This window comes from Corvus cornix, chromosome 3, assembly GCF_000738735.6.
Source record: "Corvus cornix cornix isolate S_Up_H32 chromosome 3, ASM73873v5, whole genome shotgun sequence".
Taxonomy (NCBI): Eukaryota; Metazoa; Chordata; class Aves; order Passeriformes; family Corvidae; genus Corvus; species Corvus cornix.
The window spans coordinates 97103874-97120867 of NC_047056.1; the positions used below are offsets into that span (position 1 = coordinate 97103874).

General features: G+C 39.6%; 2 protein-coding genes across 6 annotated transcripts in view; one reads left to right on the top strand and one right to left on the bottom strand.

The window, feature by feature from the left end:
- The window catches only part of EIPR1 (EARP complex and GARP complex interacting protein 1), a 76207-nt gene extending 64759 nt beyond the window's left edge, over nt 1-11448 (bottom strand). The window contains exons 1-2 of the mRNA XM_039569437.1: nt 11312-11448; nt 2596-2679 (exon numbers count right to left, since the gene is read on the bottom strand). Of these exons, the coding sequence (XP_039425371.1) occupies nt 2596-2679; nt 11312-11353 (126 nt within the window). The 5' untranslated portion in view covers nt 11354-11448. The remainder of the gene's footprint in view (nt 1-2595; nt 2680-11311) is intronic.
- The window catches only part of TRAPPC12 (trafficking protein particle complex subunit 12), a 48854-nt gene continuing 43230 nt past the window's right edge, over nt 11371-16994 (top strand). For 3 of the 5 annotated variants that reach the window (XR_005604228.1, XM_039569435.1, XM_039569436.1), the window contains exons 1-3: nt 11371-11516; nt 12385-13595; nt 16770-16886. Coding sequence is in view for 4 of the 5 variants with exons in the window: in XM_039569435.1 (XP_039425369.1) it covers nt 11396-11516; nt 12385-13595; nt 16770-16886 (1449 nt within the window). In the remaining variant the exon portion in view is untranslated. Of the gene's footprint in view, nt 11517-11602; nt 12032-12384; nt 13596-16769; nt 16887-16994 lie in introns of those variants that run through there. The other 2 variants (XM_010393353.4, XM_010393354.4) reach the window with 2 other exon arrangements.

Here is a 16994-nt window from a genome sequence, read left to right on the forward strand (position 1 = left end):
AGCTCCTCCTCAAAACAGCTGTGCTCCAGACCTGCCACCAGCTCCATCACCCTTCTCTGGACGCACCACAGCACCTCAAAGTCTTCCTTGCACTGAGGAGCCCAGAACTGAGCACAAAGTTTGAGATGCTGAGTACAGGGGATGCAGTGCATTACATAAATCATGAAAATTAGTATTTTAAGTTCTAAGACACATGACTAAAAATTAACTTGCAGAGTTCTGAGAATGAGATGAGAAAAGAATAAATTACATACTTGAATATTTCCAATGCGTACAATAAATGCACTAAGTTTAGCAACAATGAAAGTACTGAGGACAAAAGTTCCAAAACTACACCATGTAGAACACAGTGCTACTACTTAAACCATTCCCAGCACGTCATGAGGACCAAATGCCAAGTACTATACACTATTAATATGTCAAATATTAACAGAATATAAAATCTTATAAACACTTTCCTTTCTTTTGAAATACTAGTATTAATAGGAAAATATTTTCACCTAAAACATATTCTCCTATGAATACCTAAAATTGTTTCATACAGCAATAAACCTCAATGAGGCAAAAGTTATCATGTCAGCTGTAAAATTATTGCTCTTTCATTTGCACTGCACCTGCCCATGACCAGAAGGGAAGAAATAATCTGCACATGATAAAACCTGTCAATGTGCAGGACTTGGTAAAGTACTAAGTGTTGCAAGCTAGCTCATAAGTTTGGTCAGGTAATTAAAAAAGTTTTTAAGCAAATGTAGAGAACCTAGTGCTGAATTAAGTTATAATGAGCTGAGGCCTAGGGCACTTCTTGGGGATTGAGGAACTAGCTGAGAAGAAATGATGGCCTGAGGCACAGCTACAGGCCAATAACCTCCAAACATTTGTTAATACACTAAGAATTGTCCTGCATTTCTATTGTTAATGTTATTCATTGGAAAAAGAAAAGCATACTCAAAATTGAAGCATATGCAAACATTTCTAAAATACATAGTATATACCCAAAAAACTTACCACAATCAGAAAATCTAAATTATTAAAGATCTGTTGGCTATCAACTGATAAGTGAGAACCACTCTTCAACAATTTTGTATCAGGATTTAATTAGTTGACCAAGTAGTAAAGCCATCACAGAAATCACAGTTTAAAAAAAAAAAAAAAGCAAAAAAAAAACCAACAAAAACCCCCCACATTATAACCAAATATTTGAAGAGCAAGAAACAGCGCAATCAAAAATATAATCATGTGCATTGAACTTTTAACTAAGTTTGTCTGCCACTTCTTTTGTTACTCTACCCCCAAGTATTACTTGAAATGTAAATAAACTGAATAGTCCGTCCCCCTTATGCCTTGGAATAACTTTTCTTGAGTCTCATCCAGCACTATCACTGAGTAAAGAACTCAAAACCTCACCGGGAATTGACAGCTCACATGCCCAAAGCTATGGTTCCAAGCCATTTTGTGCAGCCCATTTTCAAAAGAGTCGGTCACTCTATTCAGTCCCAGGGACTTCCATGGTGGGTGTTAGCCTTGGCTAAGAGACCCCACCCAGACACCGGCTCTCCCCAAAAAGACAGGGGGAGAAACCGGGAACAACAGGAATGAGATAGTTTATGTGCCCAGCTACAGACAGGGAGGTCACTTACTAACTAATATTCTGGGCAAAAGAGACTTGACTTGGGCGACTGAATTAGTTTATTGGCAGTTAAAATAAACCAGTACCTTCTCTCACCTACTTTCCAGGCTGAACTTCACCCCAGACTCCTCTGACCCTTTCAAGTGGGGCAGGGGGATATGGTGGTTATGGGTGTTTTCTCCCTGATGCTCTTTGCATCTCACTCTTCTCCTCTGCTTCAGCACAGGGCCTTCATGGGAAACTGACTCACCTGTGTCCTGGAGTGGACTCAGTGGAACCAGCCATGTCTGGCATAGGCAACCCCTGGCCTCTTCTCAGAGGCCACCACTACAGCTCTCCTGCTACCCAAGCCTTGCCACCTGCACTCAATACAGCCTTCTAACCCTTTCAGCCTCAAGAACTTGCTTCGGTATAACTTTTACTGAAATTTAATCACAAAAATTAAATTACAACTCATACTCCTAACTGCAGAAGAAACACCCCAATAGAAATTGAGGCATGAAAGTCACTCAGATTTTAGTTTGAATTGTTAAACTCATGATCAGAAAGGACACAGATGATTGCCAATAATGAATATTGAAAAATCCAGTTTATGAAGCTTCACATACTGTGCATGTACCAGGAGTCCCATTAGAAGCAATTAAGGCTTAAAGACTTTTGTTTTACTTTACTTCTCTTCATGGTTCCAGAGCATCTATAGATTCAAATTAACAAAAATACGGCAGTTTCTTTACTAAGCCAATCTGATTTAGTCATACAATTTGGAGGAGGGGTATGATTTTCAGAAAATACACACAGCTTTCATTCACCTACATTTCTTACCAATATCTTTACATTCTACCCACAGAAGTCGTTAACTATCAGTCAATGTTCACATTCAACAGGGGGGAGAAAGAAAGAGGGATGATATTGGAACAATGTTACAAAAAGAGGTAAAAATTACAACTGACATTTGACAGAAAAATTACCTGATTATCATATCTAAGGGACTGTGTTCCAACCAAAAATCTAATTGCATCTGTTTCTGCTGTCTGAGGTGTTAAAGCTCGTGCCTAGGGAAGAAGAAACCCATTAGAAAAGTACAATTAATAAAATACATTAATTTCAGCAAAAATCTTGAAGCTTATATATCAATTATCATTTTAAGCATTACATTCTTACAAACTGCAAACTTTCCTGTCCTTTATGTCCATTTTGCTTAACACATTTTTTGTGCAATTTGTCATACCTTGTGAGGATTGGGGAACACACAGGTGCTAAATACATTACCTGATCTCCATTATAACAGTGAAAAGATTAAATACAGCATCTCCTCCAAACTAATTTTCCTTTATCTTATTCCATAGAACAGTGAACAATTTTTAACTATCGTTAAAAAACAATATGATATCCAAGAAAGGCTGTTCTTATAGAAGTTTTCACACCATTCAGGTTGAATATGCCTGTGTAAAAAATAACTTTTTCTCACCATTAGCCACCAAGTTTAGAAGCAAATTAAAATCCAAGCCTCTTCTTTTCCACTGCAGTCCACTAGAGATAAGAATTGTCTGAATGGTGGGAGAAGCAATTTGTTACTTATCCATAAAACTTTTGTCATAATGTTATTTCTTTGTTGTATTATGTTAATGGCATTGGAGAGTCTCTGCCTTTCTTCTTCAACTTGTACCAACCACAGTCTTGGAAGAAGTGAAACAAAGCAGTGAAGGGCCATGGGATAAATAAAGCACAGCTTGAACTAAAACCACAATCACTAGTTTGCACTAGTCATTAGTAGAGACTCTCAGATAATTTTGAGTAAATAGAAGGTAAACTAATATTCAAAGGCATTTTTAGCAACTATAAATCGTGAGGAATAGCTGCTATTTCTCCATGCAAAAGACACCCTTAATAATATTGTTCAAAATTACTATTTTAAATCTAAAAATAAATCTTTCCAATTCCCATCCTATTTGGCATAAAATAGCTCAGCTCTCTCCAGGCACTAAGGCCTATAGGATTCGGGTAACTGCTGAATGGCCCTTCTTACTGCCATCCTGTCATGCAGCTTGTTACCTTCTGGATTCAGGAACACTTCAATATCATTCCATATGAAACTTCTTTTTAAATTGATATAAAAAAGATGCCTAGAAGCTTGGAAGGGAGTATTTGGAATATATTATATCCCAATACCCAAATTTAGAGCAATTTAATTCCAGAAAAGCAACTTGAAGATATTTGACTTTTCTTAAATAAAGCAAAGCCATGCAAGCCATTGTCTGGCAACAGCACTAAGAAAAAACTGATTTTTCAGAATCATCTCTGGACTTGTATAGAGCAGATACTTCTTTTCTGGTATCTGAAATGTGTGATTTAAACAGTGTAATATTTTGTGTAAGATGGAGCATAAAAAGTTGAAAGATGCAACAAGCTTAGTAAGGTATAGGCTAATATCCTATACATACATTTATAATATCTATGTAGGGAAAAAAGAAGAACGAGAGAACATACAAATAGTTTGTGTTCAAAATACTCAAATGCAGATCAAAGATCAGCGTGAATCCATACCAATCTGCTTTACTTTCTTATTTATGCAGCACTCATCTAACAAGAAGCCTAGAGTGTTCCTGATTGACAGACACAACTTAAGTCCACCAAGATGATTGGAGAAAAGCTTTTGTCTTTAAAAGAATTTACATTTGCAGATCTTTGCAAGCATTTCTTTCCATTCAAAAGACCTGCTCTCAATTATTTTGAGAAAACACTAGAAATAACTCCACAGCTACATAACTCCTTCAATCAAAGAAGCTTCTGTTGTTTCTATACAAAAAAGAGAAGTAGAGATCGCTAGGATCTTTAATAAAATAAATAAATAAAAGGGGTTTCCAGCCCTTTTAAAGCTTTTCAACTAGGTCTCATCATGCTGCTTTCAAAAATTCATAAAGTTGGACACAAGGTGCCCAACATAAAATTGTGTAAATACATAGTAACATTTATGTCATCAGCTTCTCTAGCTCTTACTTAAAATAATTTTCCATTTTGCAAAAAAAAAAAAAAAAAAAAAATCAAAGGCATGATAACAAAAATATTTTAACGCATTTCAAAAGAACAAATACACTATTGTTTATCCCCTGACAAAAAACCCCTGCAACATCTATACATAGGATACAAAGTTCAAACTCATCAACCACTCATAAATCAGGAAGATTCTGATTCATAGTATCTGTATCAGCACAACAGACTTTCAGTCGCCTCTTGAACAAAGATATGTGTAATTTTGTCTACTCTTGAGTTACTCTGAGAGAAAAAGAAGTTCTTTCAACAGATGAAGACACCAAGTAATCCTTGTAACAAACAATACAACTGAAACTGGAGCACTGTCAAGATCATGGAAAATGTCTTAAGTTTGTCATCTTGTACTGTAACCTGTCAGAGCAGGTTGCAAATTAAATCTTTCATCAAGCATCCTGCCTTATGAATGCAGCTCATAGATAGGAAATAAGTAAAAAAGCATAGTAAAATGAATATTGATTAATCTAAATGGAAATTATTATTTTTCTATGTCTGCACCCACAGAACACAAAACTGTATATAGCCCAAGAAGAGTTTACTACTGGGCTTACCTGGAAAGGGACTTTTCACAAAGGCACATAGTGACAGGACAAGGGAGAATGGCCTTAAACTGAAGGAAGGCAGGTTTAGTTTGGATATTTTTAAAAAATTCTTTACTGTGAGGGTGGTGAGGCACTGAACAGGTTGCCCAGAGAGGTGGCGGACTCCCCATCCCTGGAGTTCAAGACCAGGCTGAATAACCTGGTCCGGTGGAAGGTGTCCCTGCCCGTGGCAGGGAGGGGTTGGAACTGGATGATCTGTAGAGTCTGTTCCAACCCAAATCATTTAATGATTCTACCCAAGATATTAAACTTACTAAAGTTACTTACTTACTAAAAAAATTGCCATAATGCTTAGAAAATACCCAGAATACACATCTGAAACACACAAGCAGCAAAAAAACAAGTCATGTCCCACCTGATAGTGCTAGACAATGCCACAACTTAAAATCACATCATTTTGTTTTTAAAGAAGGCCTAACTATAGGAAAAAAATATTAGCAAGCAAAGTTTAAAACATCGTGAACCTCAAAACTTTTTGGCTACATGTCCAAATTCCATATTTACCAACAGCCCTATGAGGGAACGTGCACAGTTTAAAGCAAGCAGTTTTACAAAACAGAACAACTGAACTGCAAATCCACCAAAAAAAATAGACATGCAAAACTCTAGCACACAAGTGCGACAGACAGAAGTATCAAGATAAAGCAAAAGAAACAACAATCATTGTAGCAGAATGCAGGTAAGACTAACTTGGAGACTGGGCATTGTGTCTATGCTCAGTGTGATGCTGGGCAAAGATCACCTTCTACCGTGTCCTTGACAATTTAGGCCACCTGCAGAATAATAAAAACCTCTGAGAAAAAGAAATAGAATAGAGTCTATCGTCCTTGACAACAGCAAGAGATGATCCAGAAGAACACAATGACAAACCTCAAAAGGATAAAGAAGGTTGGTTTAAACTAAGGGCATTATGGAACTGCAATGCACTGATTCTCTACACTTTGTTCATAATTTCTTCCGAAAAACTTTCACTACTCAATATCTAAAATACCAGCCAAATGCACAGTTTTGGGCTGGTTTTTTTGATTTTTTTTTGTTTGTTTGTCTGGGGGTTTTTTTGGTTGTTTGTTTGGTGGTTTTGTTTTGTTGTTGGTTTTGTTTTGGTTTTTTTTTTTTTTTTTTTGGTTGGTTTGGAGTTTTTTTTGTTTGCTTTGTTAATTTGACTGTTACTATTTATGGCATTAATAGACAAACAAAAAAGTACTTGTTCAATACATATGTTGTCCTGCTGATGCATTGCACTGGTTTGGCATTAACAAACAAGAAAACAAACAGACTCCAACATTGGAATATTTGTATTACATTTAATACAAACAAAAAATATTCTGCAGACCAGAGATCATTTGAAATTCATACAATCAATCTGTACTAACAAACCGTGAACTTGCAATGCAAAATGTGAGGACACAGTATTTGGCTTGCAATCCCTAAATCTGAATTTAAAGTTATTTGACCATCTGCTTATGCTGAAAACAAGAACTAGTGTACTGCAACTTGCGGTGGGGAGCTGGATTTGCTGATGCCTCATTCTGGAGGCAAAATACAAGTTCCCTGCCCTCCCCAGACAAGCCCCAGGCTGCTAATGTCATGAATGTTATTTTTGCCTTCTGGCACAATTTCAATTTTCAAGTAAGTACACTTTGATTTATCCTTAGGTAAGACAGCCTTGTTTCTCCCACCACAGTAGGAGACCCTCTCAGTGACTCTAATAAGCTGCAGTGACTATCAGTGAAAAGGTTGGCAGCACACATGCCCAGGTGACCTTCAATGCTCTCAGACAGCTGCTTTCCCCAAGTCTCTCACAGCACAAGAATTCCCATCACTGATGTATTTAGTGCACTGACCCTATTCCAAAGACTGACAGATTCTGTAAACCCTCACAACAACAAACGTAACCCGCATACAAAGACCTGCATAGCACAATCCTCAGAAAACCCAATCATTTGTTGTGAAGGTAACAATCATCATGTAAAAGTTCCTTCAAGTTCACCTAGCTGTATCTTTATATTGTCATTTCTCTGTACCATACCTAACATTAGGAAGATCCTACTAATTGCTTGAGGGTCCTAAAAAATACTTTCCAACTGTTCTACTTCATGCATTATGAAAATCTTTGGGGGATTAGTGAAGAGAGCTTTGCCACTTAGCAACTTTTGTTCCTCTACTAACACTTTAAAGCACAAAGGTTTAAAATATACAGGATTGGCACTCATGAGGCAAGTAATCTTAGAGAAGAAAGAGAACTGACACAAAAGCTAGGAATTTTAGTATGACATTATTATGCAGTTTCTTAAACTGATTCAATTTTCAAAGTAAATCTTCCAAAGACTTTGCTAAAGCTGGACCAAAATTATTATGTACATTCTGCTTAGGCCAGTCTCTCTGAACCCACAGGAGACCACAAGAGCTTCCCCCAGGGAAGAGAACACCACTGCTAATAGGAGCGATAGGCTCTGCACTCCCATACCAGGAACACAGCGAGTCTGAAAGTCAGCACAGGTTTCCCTGGGTAGCTCACAGATGACACACATTTTCCTAGGAAGACCCATTTTACCACTTCTAGTAAATCTATACCTGGCTTTTACTCCATCACAGGTAAGTCAGTTGAGCTATTCTCAATACATACTGATGACAATAGGTATACACACATTGGTCACAGGTCTTCTACAATCTACTTCAGTTGCTATTTTGCACTGTTTAAGTTTCTTACTATAAGAAAACACATTTCGTTTTAGAGAAATTAAGTTTCATCTTACTCTTGCAAGCAGGCAAGTCCTAAAAATCAATAGTCTCTGTTCAGATTAATTAAACCTGTTAACAACTAACAGACAACACAAAATGGGCCAAGTACTGCTTATTCAAGAAGCACGACAACCACAATGCAGAACACTAACTCTATCAAAGCATTAGTGCACTTTTTTCAACCCTGCTTCAGCCAGACCCTATCTCAGGGTGCTGCTGGAGCTGCTCAGGCACAGCACAGCCCTGTGCTCAGCCAGGTGGCTTTCTGCTGTTCTTGCCTCCTGCTCATTATCTTTTTCCCTCGCAATTCTACGTACTTTTGACATGCAACTTCTAGTAGGAGTATCCAGCATGCTGAAATTTAGCTCAGTGTTGTGGTATCTCCAAAAGCCATTAAATGTGCCAAACACACGCTCTAAAATGATCACTCTCTGGCATAAGCCATGTTCCTCTTCCCTCATCCCATGATGTTGGCTGGCTTCTGCATACTTTTAAACAAGCAAGCTGTAGGCTTGAACCAAATACCTATCCCAGAAAGCACCACTCCACACTGCTCATTTCCAGGGCTATAAACATTATCCAGTCAATCTTAAACTCAGGCAAATAATGTATTTTGAGATGTTCAGGGGTGCTTTCACACCTGCTCAAAATGTCACTGTTTAAACCCTCAAGAAAAACATGGGGAAAATTGTGACTCCCTGAAAATGAAAGCCTGTGTTGAATTCAACACAGGGTAAACATACCAGGTACTCCAGGTTAGACAGTAAAGCCCAGGTCAACCCTACACAGGACAAGAAAGACATAATTTCACTGACAAAAACCAGGACTTAACAACAGTCCTGGGACCTCATTCATTGCATTCTTATAATTGAGGATATTGATGAATTCCACCAAGGTTCCCTTTAGAAGAACCACCTTGGTATTGAAATGTTCTGCAGCTGCTGCTGTTGCTTTGTATTCATCATCATGAGCCACAGCCACATCACTCAGTACCTTAATTCAAGCAGTATATCACATTTTCATTCACCATCCACTGTAATCTTCTCACTGCAGTCAGACAGAGCAACTATGGTGAGACTGTCTTTTTAAAAGTCACAAAAAGAGTCATACACCCTAAAAGTCACACGTAATTTGCTTGTCTGTACAATGTTCATATAGCTCACAGACAAACCTAAGAGATTAAACAAGAGAAAAATGTATTTATTCATTACTCTGAGTGACCTTATGTATGCCAATACATCAGAACACATTCTGCACACAGAAACGAATAGAAACCTTGCAGAAATAATTTTAAGGTAGTTGGTGGATAGCACCTAGGAGGAATTAGCTTTATGTTCCTACAAATATGGTCACATTAGATCCGATGAAAAGCACATCCACACAACTATACTTTTTCCACCAGTGGCCAAAGATGGACTTTTACTAACTGCTGGAGCCCAAACATAAGAAGCTAAGACAAAATCTTTAAAACTTGGCTGAAAAATTAGTCTGAAGAGATGCCTTCAGACAAAAAGAGGTAATTGTGATGATGCAACTAACCATTCTTATCTAGCAACACAGAAGAAATGATGCTTAAAAAAATAATAATCTTTCTTATAAGATGTACAGATGCAAGTTGGAAAAACCAGATAAGTTCTCGGTTTAAGTTTCTATTAGTGTCTCTCCACTTTCAAAAAGCACAGAGAGGCAATTTGTTTTAAAGCCACACTGGGAGTTAATGGAGATCAGAAACAGAGCCTTCATCTCTACGCTCCCTTTCTGACTTACCCATAAATCATCTCTTCTTTCCTCACTCTCTCCCTAAGTGATCTGTATTAACAGTAATTTCCTTTCATTACAGCTACTTTACCTCATCCTTTTGCTTTATCCTACTGCCAGACAACTCCAACAAGTTACGTACTTCAAAGGAGAGAAGAAGTCTGTGGGAGACATATGGTTTGGGGGGGGACAGGGTACACAGGTCCATGAAGGTCCCAGACAACACACAGTAGCTTCCCCAAATTTTTGGAAGATGAATTATATGTGACCTTCTAGAAAGGCACTATGAATTTTATTAAGTACAGAATATATATTCTGTTCTGCAAAAGAGATTTAAGTATAAGTTTCATTAATTTTGAAGTATGAGCTACAGCCATGTCTAGCCAATCACAAAATACTACCATACAATACAGACAGCATGCTATCAGACTTTATCAGACTTCAGCAGATTCAACATTTAGGGCAGGTGTATACTACGGAGCAGCTCCTATACAAGAGGACAACCAAACAAACACAAAATTTGCTAATGAAAGCTACTGGTATAGTCAGGACTACAGAGCACACTACTCAGTATGCAGAACATTTGTTACAAAGAGCCTTTGTACACTAATTTTCAAGAACACTTTAGCAAAGGTGCCAAAAAAAAAGTGCACGTGTAGATATTTATATTACTACATCTACTGTAGAATGAATTGCTTTGTTAGGAGGTGCTGGTTTTCTTCTGCAGGTATTACTGCTATAAAGGCTAGTGATGATAAGCCAGCTGTTGCCAAAGAGAACACACAACAGCTGAGTAAAGCCCTTAGTGGAGGAAGAATGAACTAGGGTCCCTCTGACTCTGCTTTCCCAGAACTTACAGAAACCTCATTAAACACACCACCTGTGTTCCTCTAAGAAGATGATCAGTAAGTTTCTAAGTTAGACAGTTCCATTTCCTTACAGCCATAATACTGATATGATGGACAGATTTGTCCCATGGGACAAAGGCACATACACAGACCTCACAGGGAGATCCCACAAAGTTCATGCAGATTTACGGTTGGGTATATCCAACTAAAACTCGTAATTTACTGGGAACAGTTTCATGCTCTCTTGTCAGAAAAACAATTTTTATTTTTTTTTTCTGACAAGGCAGAATCAAGGATGTCTTTGACAGTACTTTCGTACCACTCCAGCGCCAGACAAAGCCTTTTCCGGAGGCGGAGCAGGGAGCGGTGCCCGGGCAGGAGACCCCCGGCACAACGGGGACAAGGAGCCCTGCCCGGGCCCCGCACCTGCAAACAGCGCGTTTGGGAGGGGAGACCGACTCCCGGCCGCTGTCCAGCCACCCTTAAACACCCCAACACAGCTGCCAAAAGCCACCACAACCCGGCGGTGCCCGTGGTGCCCCCAGTCCCGGCTCGGGGAAGGACGCCGGTCTCCCCCGGGCGGGCTCTCCCCTACCTCTCTGCACACACCCGACCCCGCGGCCACCGCCTTCTCAGAAGCAGGACCGGCACCTGCCAACCCTCCCTTAATCTCGCCTCACGCTCACCTGGAACTCCAGCCCGTAAATCACCGGCGCGTCGTCCTCCATCACAACCCCTCCAGCACAGTCAGACACCGCCAGTCGCCTCCAATGCTTTCTGGCCCTCGGCGCGGCCCGTCGTCGGCCGCTTCCGGGAGCTGCGCGCGCGCAGCCCCGCCCTGTCCGGCCCGTGCGCAGGCGCTGTGCGGGGGGGAGCGGCGGTGCCTCGGAGGTGACGGGACGGGACGGGACGGGACGGGACGGGTGGCGTGGCGTGGCGTGGCGTGGCGTGGCGTGGCGTGGCGTGGCGTGGCGTGGCGTGGCGTGGCCGCGCAGCTGACGGGCCTCCGGGTGGTCGCTGAGGTGGCCTCGGGGCTGCGCCGGCGGGGGCCGGGCCCACCCCCGCCGCGGGTGTTCCGGACTGGGGAGGCCACGGTGGCGCCGGAGGCTGCGCCGAGCCCAGCCCGGGGCTGCGGGGGTTCGTAAGCGGCGCTGCTGCCGCCGCCGAGCGCTCCTCCTGCTTAGCTGGCCCGTGCTCGGTAGCCTGCGCTGGAGATAGCCCTGAACCCACGCTTCCATTTGCTGAAACCGGGACCTAGCGGGTTTTTGCGGCCAGGGGAGCAAATACTGAGTCACTGGAACAGGTTGCCAGGGGCGGTTCGAGAGCTCTCAACCCTGAAGGAGTTCAAAGCCAGGTTGGATGGGGCTCTGAGCAACCTGGTCTAGTGGAAGGTGTCCCTGCCCATGGTAGGGGGCTTGGAATCAGATGATCTTGTAAGGTCTCTTTACAAACCAAACCATTGTCTGATGTGATTCTATGATATTGTTTCATCTGTGTTTAGTGGCAGGTATTTGCTCTTCAATCTAAATAGTTTTACGACTTGCAGAAAGGATAAAGGGAAAATATTTTCAGAATTAATTCTGCGGTTAGACGTTAAATGAAAAATGTCAAAGGGAAGATGTGAAATAATGAAATTACTTTGTTTCTAAAGCAAAAATTTCAGTATTTGTATGATACTTAGGAGTTTCACTTTGACACCTGAGTGATATACAAGTAATAAAACTAATTCTTGTTCTGGTGGCGGCTTCTTCTTCTTTAGTTACTATGGAACATAATGAAAGCAATGCTAAGGATGCGAAGAGCACCTCAGATGAAGATGACAGCAGAGACGTAGTTCAGCAGAAAACTCAGGAAGAAATTCTCTTTCATGAGGAAACCATCGATCTTGGTGGAGATGAATTTGAGTCTGAAGGGAATGAAACTGTATCAGAGGATTCAAATAATTTTGCAGATAAACTTAATGAGCAAATGATGGAGAGTGTCATTATTTCAGATTCTCCAAACAACAGTGAAGATGACACAGGTGAACTTGGTTGTCTTCAGGAGATTGTAGACCAAATGGAAGCTAAAGATAATAAAAAAACACAAGCAGAAGTGGATAAAGAAGAGTTTTTAAGTAATGAGAGTGAAACTGAACATGAAGAAACTCCTAAAGACTTTTCTGATATTGGAACAGATGATCAGGCATCTTTAAAGGAAGACTCAATTCAGGAAGCAGTTAAGGAGAATCCAAAGTTGGGAAACAATGTTCCTGTTGAAGCAAAACCAAATAATATTGATGAAAGCAAACCTGAGGACCAAATTTTGTCACCCAATACTACCACACCATCTTCTGAGGCTGAGCCCATTCCTGTGTGCACCATCTTCAGCCAAGCAAACAATCCTAGTACCCAGCCACAGTTATTCCTACCTGACGGTTTTGAGCCTCAGATGGTAAAATCTCCTAGTTTTAGTAGTATAATAGAGACTCCAGTGAAGTCTAATCCACAGGTGGTTCAACCAAGTCCTAGTCTAAGCAAGTTCTTTGGCGACACCGTTAACACTAATACTTTAGCTTCTGATTTTTTTGATTCATTTACCACATCCAGTTTTATTTCTGTTAGTAATCCCAATGCAAGCTCTTCAGTTCCAGAGCAAATGTCCTCTCTTTCTAATGGTGGAGGTGGTTCTTCATCCAGCCCTACCTTCCCCATGCAAAATGGGAGACCTGAAGCAGATGGTCCTCCATCATCTCTAGAAATAACTCAATCCCCCAAGCCATTCTCACAAATCCAAGCTGTTTTTGCTGGGAGTGATGACCCGTTTGCCACAGCCTTAAATATGAGTGAATTAGATAGAAGAAATGATGCTTGGATTCCTAGTGAGGAAACAAGAAATGTTCTCATTTCAGTTGCCACACAACAGTACAGTGCCGTGTTCATAGATAAAGAGAATCTCACCATGCCTGGATTAAAGTTCGATAATATCCAGGTAAGAGTCTATTACTGTATCTTTGTCTATGATTATTTTTAGAAATACTGTAGAAGAGCTGTCCAGTAATCTGTGTATCCTAGTGGTTCACATTGTTGCTGATGGTCACCTTGTGTGTATTACTTCAGTCCTAATTAGAAAATGCAGTGTCACTGCTGCCTTGTACAGGAAGAGGCTAAAACCAGATCTGGTTTATTCATAGTGACGTTTGTTTGGTACATTGAAAACCGGTGTTGACAGTTTCCATAGAAGCCGAAGCTGGTTGTATTTTTAAGTACTTTATTTCTCCAAGTTTTCTCCAAGTTTTCTCCAAGTTAGTGCTCACATTCGGAATATCTACAAACCCTCTAAGCTGTGCTACAGAGTCTTAATAGCAGACAGCTTTGTTTGTGGAATTCACTGTTGTGGTCAAGTGGGAAATAACATTTTTCACTCATGTTCACAGTGGTCTAAATAATGTTAACACTGACTGAAATTGCATCATTTCTATCTTCCCTAAGCAATGGAAAGGTATAACCTGTAAGAAAGATTGAGTGCTGCAGCAAGCTGCTGGGAAGGGATAACCCCAAAATTAAAAGCTCTAGAGGAGATCGTAAAGCAAACAATATAGTAATTTTTTGTCTTCTATCAATTTCTAACTGATGAGAAGCCATAAAGCATTTTTTTCAGAATTTGAGAAATTTTACTCAGATCTCAGGATTTACTCAGGATTTCTCATGAAGCTGTTTTATCCTGGCTGCTCAGCCAGGCTAACCATCATAATATTTTGGGTTTTCTTGAAACAGGCTAATCCTACTCTTTGATATCTGTGCCTCTGGATAATAGAATTGTTGTTTAGATAGATGGTGTTGAGGGTTTGGATACTTTAATTATGCATAACAAGGACCATCAGTCAATAGTCAAATACAAGCAGAGAGCAGTCTGCAGTAACTTCTCAATCTGCAGGAGCTAGCAGAAAAGTTTCTGGAGTGAAGCAGGTCCAGATTTATAGATGCATTATCTGAAAAATCTTGGGTTTTGTTCACAAGCAATAAATACCAGTTTAGACATATGAAATGCTACTGCTGCTTCTTGGGTTAACTTTATCTTAAAACATGTGTTTGTTATCACAGAGCCAAATAATTAGCATGGAAGAAAACACTGTAAGAGGAAGCTATTCCTCCTCCAGTCCTGCCCAAAATATCACTTAGACCTTGATGAGTTATTCCAGTGTGCACTTTCTCTCCTGACAGCTAATCGGTTGGACAGAATGAATCCCTTCTGCAATCTCCAAGGATGGTGGTCTCCTTTTTGCAAGCTTCCTTTTATAGAATAGTTCTCTTTCACCTTCCTCAGTCCAGTCAAGGATTAAAGGATTGTTTCTGCTGATGATTCCCTGAATCTGTGCTCGTGCAAATATGCAGATCTACCATTTAGTACATAATTGAAAAGAAGATGTTTGGCAATGTCTATGTGATGTATTTCTACAAAAGACCTGATGTAAAATCATCAGTGGAATTAAAGGGCATTCCTACTGGTTTCTTCATTGTTTATAATTTATAAGAGTCTCCTAGACATGTCCACAGGAACAAGTTTTGAAGTGCTTTGTGTTTAGAAAACTTTCCTCACTTTCACTTACTGCTTTTCCGTGGCCTGAGTGCATGCCGTGACTGACTTGACATCCCCTAGTTTGGTATCATTGTTCCATAGTATTGTAAATTGTGTATTTAATGAAACTGTAATTGTAGAGTACTTGAAATGTTAACTGAAACATTGTGGGAGGTATGTTTTCAATGTTAAAGCAGCTTCCGACAAGGTTTGTATAGCTTTGTTATGAATAGTTTGCTAATGCCGAATGTTAATGCAAGATGTTAAACCAAGCTACATGCAGTGGAGACAGAAGTTGGTTGAAAAATGCATTTGCAATGAGTGAACTCTAGGTGTGCTTCAGGGAAGGACTGAAATTTCATGTGACGTGTCGAAGAGCTTGGGACTTTATATTTTGGCTTGCTTGCTCAGAAAATGTATTGTAAGACGAGTTTTATGTGGATAAATCACACCAAGAAAAATACTGAATGATTTTTATTTCAGCTGTATGCTACTTTTTGACAATCATTTAAAAACCATTAGTTTTTAAACTATCTTGGGTTGTGTATGGTGAAGATTGTACGAGTGTTCTCCAAGTGTCAGAACAAATCTGAGTGCTGCTTTTTATGCTCTTTCCATTATGCCTTTTTTCATGAGTTGCTGTCTTCTGTCATTGTCCTTTGTTTCATTGCATTCATTTGTACTTTTTTCTACACCAGAGGACTGTTGGATCCAAAGTACTATCAGGGGGATTAAAAATTCTTCTGTATTTATGTCATTTTGCACACACTGTCGTTTCTTAATTCTTCGGGCTCTTCTGTCTGAGAGGCAGATATGTTGTTTATTCATAGAATAAGTGACATCATTAGAGGTAAAAAATTTCCATGTAGTGAAAAAGCAGTTGCAATCTCATTGCTTAAGAAACTAGACAGAAAACACAACTATGTTTCCTATCACTGTCCATGGGGAAAATTGAAACACTTAATGTCAATTCTCTTTGTCACAGCTAAACTCTACTGTTACTATATGCAGTTCACCCTCTTTTTGGGCAAAAAGCTATGGAGGTCAGATAACACAGTTTCTGTGACTGATGCCTGCAGCTAGTTCTTTTGAAATTTAAAACACTTGTTGAAGGGTTGCTGTTCACTTTGGTTTATGATCTCTCAAAGTTTATTTTCTGGATATTTAAGGCTAGCTTATCATGTGCATGTTTATCTTAGATCAGTAGATTGCACCTTTCAATGTTAACATACATTAAAAAACCTGTAGAACTTTCTGGTTTTTATAAGATCTTTGAGGAGTATTTTATAAGATCTGTGAACGATAGTATAAGAAGGAAATTAACCTGAATGTGTCAGTGCTAACTGAAACCTATACATGGAGAAAAAATATAGTAAATTATGTGGAGTAAATGTAGAAGTTTTCATTCCAATGCTGTATATTCATGTGCAGTTATGTTTATTTCACACCTAACATACTGGAGAATATGTATTTCTTTAGAGGAAGGAAGTCTTTTGCTCAGTTTTAATTCTGCTTTTTTTTTTTTCCAAAATAATGTTTTAAATAGTCTTGTTATCTGTTTTCTTTTTCTGTTCCATGAACACCAAGGGAGATGCGGTAAAAGACTTAATGCTTCGCTTCTTGGGGGAGCAGGCTGCAGTGAAGAGACAAGTTTTAAATGCCAACTCTGTAGAGCAGTCATTTGTAGGCTTGAAACAGCTAATTGTAAGTAACAATCATCATATATATTTAATATTGTGTTTCTCTCAAGATAATTGGGAGCTACTGACTGAGGAGAAACTGGAAAAAAAAAATCTGTATATTAGTCTATTC